General features: G+C 37.5%; 1 protein-coding gene across 1 annotated transcript; it reads left to right on the top strand.

Moving 5' to 3' along the window:
* The first annotated feature begins 5,190 nt into the window (after positions 1-5,190).
* LOC120165564 (ribosome biogenesis protein NSA2 homolog) lies at positions 5,191-7,184 on the top strand. The gene is made up of 5 exons (XM_039175057.1): positions 5,191-5,271; positions 5,372-5,491; positions 5,603-5,670; positions 6,387-6,470; positions 7,145-7,184. The coding sequence occupies exons 1-5, from the start codon at positions 5,269-5,271 to the stop codon at positions 7,182-7,184; spliced, it is 315 nt and encodes a 104-aa protein (XP_039030988.1). The 5' UTR covers positions 5,191-5,268.
* The last annotated feature ends 2,433 nt before the right edge of the window (positions 7,185-9,617 follow it).

Here is a 9,617-nt window from a genome sequence, read left to right as displayed (position 1 = left end):
CTATTTCAACGACACAATTGACGGATGCTTGGATTCTTGATTCTGGATGTTCTTATCACATCACGCCAAATAGGGAATGGTTTTCGACATACAGGTCGGTTAATTCTGGTTCAGTTTATTTGGGTGATGATCGATGTTGCAATATTGTTGGTATTGGTGATGTCAGAATTAAGATGCACGATGGCTCCGTTCGGACGTTGAGTGGTGTTCGACATATCCCAGACTTGAAGAAGAATTTGATTTCCTTGGGCACTTTGCACAAGAATGGTTTTATCCCTAAGGCTGACGAGGATAGGGAAACCATTCGGATTGTTAAAGGAGCATTGACTGTGATGAAAGGCAAGATGACTGCAGGGAATATCTACAGATTGTTAGGGAGTACCGTTGCAGGTGGAGTTCACTCTGTTGAGTCCTGTGATGATACGACAAAATTGTGGCATATGCGCCTTGCTCATCTTAGTGAACGTGGTATGGCAGAATTACACAAGAGAAACTTGTTGCATGGTGTCAAAAGCTGTAAGCTCGACTTTTGCAAGTATTGTGTTCTTGGTAAACAGACTAAAGTCTGTTTCAAGACTGCGAAGCACACAACTCAAGGGATTCTTGATTATGTGCATTCTGATGTATGGGGGCCTTCCACGACATCGTCTTTGGGTGGATCTAGGTACTATGTTACTTTTATTGATGATTTTTCACGGAAAGTTTGGGTGTATTTTTTGAAACAGAAATCTGAAGTTTTTGAGAAGTTCAAGTTGTGGAAAGCTGAGGTAGAAAACCAAACAGGACGAAAAATCAAGTGTTTGCGGTCTGATAATGGTACGGAGTACACAGATTCACAGTTCCTACAATTCTGTAAGGAGCATGGGATTCAGAGGCATTTTACAGTGCGCAAGACACCACAACAGAATGGTGTTGCGGAACGAATGAACAGGTCGTTGAATGAAAGAGCCAGATGTTTGCGGTTGAATGCGGGGCTTCCCAAACACTTCTGGGCTGAGGCTGTTAACATGGCGTGTTACCTTATCAACAGATCGCCAAGGGCATCGTTGGCTGGGAAAGTTGCAGAAGAGGTATGGACTGGTCATGATGTTAGTTTTGATAACTTACGGATTTTTGGTTGTCCTGCTTATGTGCATGTACCTGCTGATGAGAGATCCAAACTTGATGCAAAATCGAAGGAGTGTATTTTTCTGGGTTACAAGAAAGGTGTCAAAGGATTCAAGTTCTGGGATCCAGTTGCGAAGAAAGTTGTGATTAGTAGAGATGTCGTTTTTGATGAACAATCCATGTTGCAGCAAAAGCAAGACACGACAGTGGTGGATTTCGAGCAGTTTCCAGTTGAGAAACCAAAAACTTCTCAACCGACTTCTGGTGGTTCCACTACGGATGATTTGCAGGATTATAGTCTCGCCAGAGACAGGGTGAGACGGACGAATATAAAGCCTCCGAACAGATTGGGTTTTGAAGACTTGGTATCTTTTGCACTTACTGTTAGCAGTGATGATCCAGTTACTTTTCATGATGCCGTTACTAGTCAGGAAAACGACAAGTGGATGGCAGCCATGGTTGAGGAGATGGAGTCTTTGAATCACAATCGCACATGGGAGTTAGTTCCCCTTCCTGAGGGTAAGAAGCCGATTGGTTGCAAATGGGTGTATAAGAAGAAATCAGCAGTAACAGAAAAAGAGGGGGAGAAGTTCAAGGCTCGTTTGGTAGCGAAGGGTTTTTCACAGCAGAAAGGAGTTGATTATGATGAAATATTTTCTCCTGTGGTCAGGCACACTTCAATCCGAGCAGTACTTGCATTGGTGGCTAGTTGGGATTTGCATTTAGAGCAGATGGATGTTAAAACTGCTTTTTTGCATGGTGATTTAGAGGAGCAGATCTACATGCGGCAACCTGAAGGTTTCACTCAACCTGGAAACGAGCATTTAGTTTGCAGATTGAAGAAATCTTTGTACGGGATAAAACAGTCTCCGAGACAGTGGTATAAACGGTTTGACTCCTATATGATCAAGATTGGCTACAACCGATGTGAGTATGATTGTTGTGTCTATGTTAAGAGCCTTGATGATGGTTCTTTTATTTTTCTATTACTGTATGTTGATGATATGTTGATTGCTGCGAAGAACATGGATGATGTTATCGGTTTGAAAACTTTATTGAGTCAGGAATTTGATATGAAAGATTTAGGTGCTGCAAAGAAAATTCTTGGAATGGAAATTTTCAGGGACAGAGACTCAAGGAAACTGCGGCTATCTCAACGGGGTTATGTTGAGAAAATGCTAGAAAGGTTTGCGATGAGCAGCGCGAAACCAGTTAGCACTCCATTTGCGAATCACTTTAAGCTCTCATCAGAACAGTGCCCTAAGACAGATAAGGAAGCTGAAAATATGACAAAGGTTCCGTATTCTAATGCTGTTGGCTGCTTGATGTATGCGATGGTATGTACTCGTCCTGATTTAGCTCATGCTGTTAGTCAAGTTTGTAAGTACATGTCTAAACCTGGTAAGCAACATTGGGATGCAGTCAAGTGGATCTTTCGGTACTTAAAAGGTACTGTGGGACATGGAATTATTTTTGGGAGTCAGCGGGATAATCCTTTGGTTGTAGGATATGTGGATTCAGATTATGCAGGTGACTTGGATAATAGAAGATCTACGACAGGGTATGTGTTTACTCTTGGTGGAGGGCCTATTTGCTGGAAGTCTACTGTTCAATCTGTCGTGGCACTATCTACAACTGAAGCTGAATACATGGCAGCGGCTGAAGCTGCAAAAGAAGCTTTATGGCTTACTGGTTTAGTGAAGGAGTTGGGTGTTCAACAAGGTGGAGTTCAGTTGCTTTGTGATAATCAAAGTGCTATTCACTTGGCTAAGAATCAGGTGTATCATGCTAGAACTAAACATATTGATGTAAGGTTCCACAAGATCAGAGAGTTGGTTGCATCTGGAGAGGTTTTGTTTCAGAAGGTACATACTGATGAGAATGCCGCTGATATGTTCACCAAGCCAGTTACGACAGACAAGTTCAAGCATTGCTTGGACTTGTTGAATGTTTCGAGTTGTTAAAGAAGCAAGGTAACCCAACCCACATTGAAGTTTCCAAGGGGCAGGATATTCGCCAAGGTGGAGATTTGTTATGTATGGCTCATAAAAAGTCTCGTTGTGGGGTTACGAATTATGTGGGTTGGGGTGTGGGGCGCAGCCCCCGCGGTACGGTACAGGGTTGATTTTGTAATTATGTACCAGGGTTTTCTATTATAAATAGAGATGTAACCTAGACCTAAAAAATCATTGAATAAAACTTCTAGCGCCGCCTAGGCACCGAGGACGTAAGCACATTGCCGAACCTCGTAAAATTCTCGTGTTCTTTCGTTTTCTTTACCCGTTTTCGTCAACACATATGCATCCATCCTTAATTAATTTTTTTTAATAAGATCTAGACTTTAGTCCAAGATTCATGATGGGACACTACAACTTAATAAAACTTTTAACTTTTTTTTTTAAAGAAAATTGAGCCTAAATAGAAAAATGTTTATTAAATTTTCAGTAAGTGCATTGATTTAAAAAAAAGGGGTTGTGGGAGAACTTTTCAATTTGTGAAGAAAAGTGTGTGAAACTCTATTTCAGCCTTTATCCTATTAAAATATTATTTATTTAATCTTCTCACTTTAGCCATCAAGATTTGCTTTCTTATCGACATCCCAAATTAATCTTTCTAATAATAATAAAAACAACAATCAATGTACAAATAGATTCTAGGCTTATTGTATACCAACTTGCAACTTTCGAATTAGTGCTCAAGATTATATTATTTGAGTTTGGAATGAGAATCGGATACATATGTATTTTTCTTTTAAAAAAGTTATGTATATTTTTCTGTTAGGGAATATAAGATAAAATTAAATATTTTATTAAATAATAAAAAATAACAGTTAAGAAATATACAAACCCAATTTAGATGATTAGAAATGTGTTGAGGCCTACAACTATGTAATTTTCTTAAGATAGATTTTCGACCACTCCTATGGTACTTGAGATCATTGGTTGTTTGTCTCTCAAGATACAACGACATGATCAACGTATATCACACAACTGCAGAAATCACAAATTATATCTTGTTTGAGGCTATCATCGAAAACTGTAGAAGAAATAAAAAAGTTTTCGAGTTATTTGAATTGTGTTTAACCTAGTAAGTTTAGATGATATTTATAGAGTCTCTCATGAGAGAAAATTGGTAAAATATATTCTGAAAAGTGAGATTATTAATGAATATCTAAATAAATTCGAAAGTAATCAAATAATACCTTATTTAATAGAATAAATTCATGACCTATAAGATATACCATATTGGATATGAGAGGGCTTTTATTTGCATAGTCTTGCAAGTGCACACCAAACCCTAATGGATATGGGAGGGCTTTGATTTGCAAGCCAAGCCACTTATGCTTGCACTCAAAGGCACAATCTTAATCCAAGTCATTTAATGACTATTAGTAAGTGAGTTATTGTATATAAACCATTCCAATGCTCGTCAGCTTGCAAATATGAGATATGAGTTTTCTTATTTTTCTTACCCAACACAATTCACTTATTCTCTATTTTGAGCATCAATTTCTCCGTTATCACTCAATCGTTTTGAGCATATGAAATGACGTTGTAAAGATATCATGGAGTAGAATATGAATCGGTAAATTCATTATTCGACTCTCCACCTTTACCCTTAGAAAATATGTCTCAAAGTTTTTAATTTATCACAATTTTTCCAACAATTTTTATAACCATATACGATATACATATATATATTTTCATATATATTTTTATGTGATATACATATTTATGGCTCATGTAGAGTTGAGGGATTTGACTCGAACTAGAAAATCAATCCACTAATTATTAAAAAATTTGAATTATTCGAGTTCTATTTTATAACTCGACTCAAATTTTAAATTTTTTGAGATAAGACGAGTTTATAAAATTGTGAGTCGAGACGAATTTATAAAATTTATGGATTGAATCAAGTTGAATCTAATTAAAAAATTAAATATTTTTAAATCGAGAAGAATTTTACTCCCCATATAGAACCATATTCAATAATGCTGCTGGGCTGGGACGCTCACCTTCAATTTGAATCTGAATAACGCATTAGCCGAATATTCTAAGTCCAAACCTTTAACCGACATGCATTTCTATACTATTTCCCGCTTTCTAAAGCCCTAGGGTTTTCCTCTATCTTCTCACAAGTAAGGATCAAAGCTTCGTCGCCATGGTTAGTTCATTTCGACCTCACTCTCTTTACTTTCGTTTTACTCATTTCAATGGTAATTTTTCCCATTTTTCTAAATTTCGTATCTAATTCTCTGTTTTAGCCGCAAGGAGATTACATTGAGCTACACAGAAAGAGGCATGGTTATCGCCATGACTTCTTCGAGAAGAAGCGCAAGAAGGAAGCTCGTCAAGTTCACGAGCGATCCGCTAAAGCTCAGAAGGTCTTTATTTTCAGCGTTTCCCCTTTTGTTTTTATTCTTTCTCTTGTGTGTGTTGTGTGGGCGAGGATTTTGTGAACGAATTAATTTGTGTCTGTTATATTGTTTCTACAGGCCCTTGGTATTAAGGGTAAGATGATCGCCAAGAAAAATTATGCTGAGAAGGCCCTCATGAAAAAAACGTGAGTTTTGTTTTTGTTTTTTTTTCTAATTTGGTCTATTTTTTGTTATTATCTATTTTTAGTAATTTCTTTTATCCAATTAAGATCTCATAGAAGTGTTGTTTTGCACTTGAATTAGTTATGATGAGTTTTTTTTTCTTGTTACCTGTCAATTATATTCTGCAAAATTTAATGTGAATGTTTTGTTGTCATTGTTGACTTGATTATATGGGCTAGCTCCATTGTAATAATGATCATATTGTCTTCCCTTTATCACCGTCTTATTCACGCCCTCTTATTCCTAGGAAGTTGACAGGGTTCTTTTCCATATTCATGTTTATCAAAATCTTATATTTTATTCACTGAATTGGTACATAAACATAGTTGTCAATATCTTTTTTTTACTGTGAATTTATGATAGTTAAGTTGCATCTATGGATGATTGGGAATTGTCGAATGGAATTAAGTTCCCCCTTCGGTCCTAATTTGTATGTCCTTCTAAGACTAATTTGAACATGTAAGATCGAGTATGTAGCAAATATACCCTATTGTTTCCAATGTCTGGTTACGGAGTCATGAAATGGAACTTCTCTTTGAGACTAATTTATTGTTTTAAGATGTGTTAAAGCTTTTGCATTGGATCTATACCTTGTTTTAATGAGTGGTTATAGCTTTAATAATTTCTTTTCTTTCTTTACTAAGTAAGCTAACTAGGGATTAAATTTGCATATCAACAGGTTGGCCATGCATGAAGAATCATCAACTAGGCGGAAGGTTGATGATAAAGTGCAAGATGGAGCCATTCCTTCCTATCTTATAGGGCTGAGCAACGAAACTGAGAAAACCGAAAAACGACACGAACCGAGTAAAACGGTTCGGTTCGGTTTGGTTAGGCATTATACGGTTCGATTTTTGGGTTGGTTAGAAGTCTCAATTCTATTGATTCGGTTCGGGTTTTCCACATGGAACCCATTTGTTCCATATTGAACCGAATGGACAATTTTTTTAAAAAAATTATAGTTTCAATTGATTTTTTCATTGAAAAACCCATAAACCGAACCGAAAAATCCGAACTGTTTAAAAAACCTAACCAATCCGAAAAACCGGTTTTAATTTTTTCGGTTTTTTAACCATTAGGTTTCGGTTTCGGTTTAAATTTTGAAAAACCGTTTATTTTGGTTCGTTCAATTTTTGGTAAAAAACCGAACCGACCCGAATACACCCCTACTATCTTATGGATAGGGAAAACACCACACGTGCAAAGGTATGCTGATAGATGACATTAATACAATCTCCAATTCATATGCCATTATGTTAAGACTTAATTGTAGCGTTATATTTTTCTATTTAGGTTCTGAGCAACACCATAAAAAAAAAGCTGGAAAATAGGAGGTCCCCATACCCAAGGTAAAAAGATGTTATTTCTTTATTACGTTTTAATATGCTGGTAAATGTTATAACTTTTCTTGCTAGTAAACTTGTTCTTTATTGCCAGAAAACCTCCCAAGTATGAGCGCTTTATCCGCCCATCATGATTGCGATTTACTAAAGCTCATGTTACACACCCTGAACTGAAATGCACCTTCAACCTTGACATCATTGGAGTGAACAAAAATCCCAATGGCCCAATGTATACCTCCCTTGGTGTTATGACCAAAGGAACTATCTTCGAGGTTATTTTTTCCCTTAAACATGATTCATCATGGTTGCCACGGCAACAGAAATCTGTTCAATAGTGAGCAAACTCCCACCAAAGCAAAAAGACCCTGGCAGCTTTATAATACCATACTCAATTTGTAGTAGCTTCATAGGATGAGCTCTAGTTGATTTGGGATCAAGTGTGAACTTGATACCAAAGTTCATATTTATGAAATTAGACGGGTATCACGCCTGCCCAACCTCAGTCATCTTACAGCTAGCCGATCGATCATATGTGCGGCCAGAGGGTAGAATAGAGGACGTCATCGTAAAGGTGGATAAATTCGTATTTCCAGTTGATTTCCTTATCCTGGATTACGAAGCTGATGAAAATGTCCGATCATCCTGGGACGACCATTCTTAGCCACTGGGAGAATCCTAATAGATTGCGAAAAGGGAGAGTTCACAATGCGAGTAGGAGAGCAAAGTTTCACTATGAATGTATTCAACTCCATGAAATATAGGGACGATTCAGAAGAATGCCAATGCATTAGAGAAGTCGAGGAGAAGATAATCCTAGGACAAGGATACAACTCTTTGTATCATGACCCTCCAACCTAGATGCATGAGCAAGATATATTTGGCCCAAGCAAATTAAACACATAAGAGGATTAAGAAATTCATGGCCCTGGCAACAAAAATCTGAACAATAAACGCCCTGCAATTAATACCAATGCACGATACGGAAGAGAGACAAAAGATTGATCGAGACTTCTTCACAATAGATCAGGTATGAAATTCGAACCCTTAGAATATGATGAAGTAAAGTCTCAAGAGACATCCTTGCAACAAGCACCGAAACTGGAACTTAAACCTTTGCCATCATATTTGAAATATGCTTATCTAGGAGTTGATGAAACTCTACCAGTGATAATTTCTTCCTACCTAACCTCCGAACAGGAGAATAGTTTGTTGAATGTTTTGTTACAGCACAGAAAATCTCTCGGATGGAAAACGGCAGACTTGAAGGGAATCAATTCGACTATATGCATGCAAAAAATCAACCTTGAAGATAGCCATAGTACTTCGGTGGAACCTCAAAGAAGGCTCAATCCAATCATGAAGAAGGTAGTCATTAAGAAAATCATAAAATGGTTGGACGTGGGAGTAATATATCCTATAACCGATAGTTCATGGGTTAGCCCGGTGCAGTGTGTGTCAAAGAAGGGTGGAGTGATCGTGATTAAAAGCGAACATACGAACTCCTCACCACAAGAACAGTCACAGGTTGGCGCATATGCATGGATTACAAGAAGCTCAACAAAGCCACAAAGAAAGACCATTTCCCCCTTCCTTTCATCGACCAAATGCTTGATAGGTTGGCGGGAAAGGCATTTTTCTGCTTCCTCGATGGATATTCATGTATAACCAAATAGCCATAGCACCGGAGGATCAAGAGAAAACAACATTCACATGCCTGTATGACACCTATGCATTTAGAAGAACGTCGTTTGGATTATGTAACGCTCCAGCTACATTCCAAAGATGCTTGATGGCAATATTTTCAGATATGGTGGAAGAATGCATGGAAATATTTATGGATGATTTCTTCGTCTCGGGTATTGATTTTGAACGATGCCTTGGAAATTTATCTATGGTACTGAAATGATGTGAAGAAGCCAATTTAGTGTTGAATTGGGAGAAATGCCATTTTATGGTGACCGGAGGAATAGTGTTGGGTCACAAAATTTCATGTCAAGGCATTGAAGTCGATAAAGCCAAGGTGGACATAGTTGCAAACCTACCCCCACCCACCAGTGTGCGAGGTGTACGAAGCTTCCTTGGACATGCAAGCTTCTACAGGCATTTCATAAAATATTTTTCTCAAATCTCTACCCTTATGTCTTTTGTTTCAACAAAATCATCCATTTGAATTTACTAATGATTGTTTGAATGCCTTCACAGATTTGAAGAAAAAGCTTTCGACAACACCAATCGTTGTCCCACCATATTGGAACAAACCATTTGAACTCATGTGCGATGCCAGTGATTATGCAGTCGGAGCAGTGCTAGGGCAACGAAAAAGTAAAATTTTTCACGTCATATACTATGCAAGCCGCACTCTTAATGATGCAGAAGTTAACTATACCACCACTGAAAAGGAACTCTTAGCAGTAGTATTTGCATTCGATAAGTTTAGGCAATACCTAATAGGCACTAAGATAATTGTGCATACAGATCACTCAGCCATTAAATATTTTATTAATAAAAAATATGTGAAGCCTAGACTAATTCGATGGATATTATTATTTACAAGAGTTCAATTTAGA

This window comes from Hibiscus syriacus, unplaced genomic scaffold (assembly GCF_006381635.1).
Source record: "Hibiscus syriacus cultivar Baekdansim isolate YM2019G1 unplaced genomic scaffold, ASM638163v2 tig00111584_pilon, whole genome shotgun sequence".
Classification (NCBI taxonomy): domain Eukaryota; kingdom Viridiplantae; phylum Streptophyta; class Magnoliopsida; order Malvales; family Malvaceae; genus Hibiscus; species Hibiscus syriacus.
This window is presented reverse-complemented; position numbering and strand designations above follow the sequence as displayed.

Excerpts from the sequence above, each read along its gene's own strand:
- LOC120165564 (XM_039175057.1), top strand. Across the intron at positions 5,492-5,602 it reads GATCCGCTAAAGCTCAGAAG|GCCCTTGGTATTAAGGGTAA; the intron begins GTCTTTATTTTC and ends TTGTTTCTACAG. Across the intron at positions 5,671-6,386 it reads AAGGCCCTCATGAAAAAAAC|GTTGGCCATGCATGAAGAAT; the intron begins GTGAGTTTTGTT and ends GCATATCAACAG.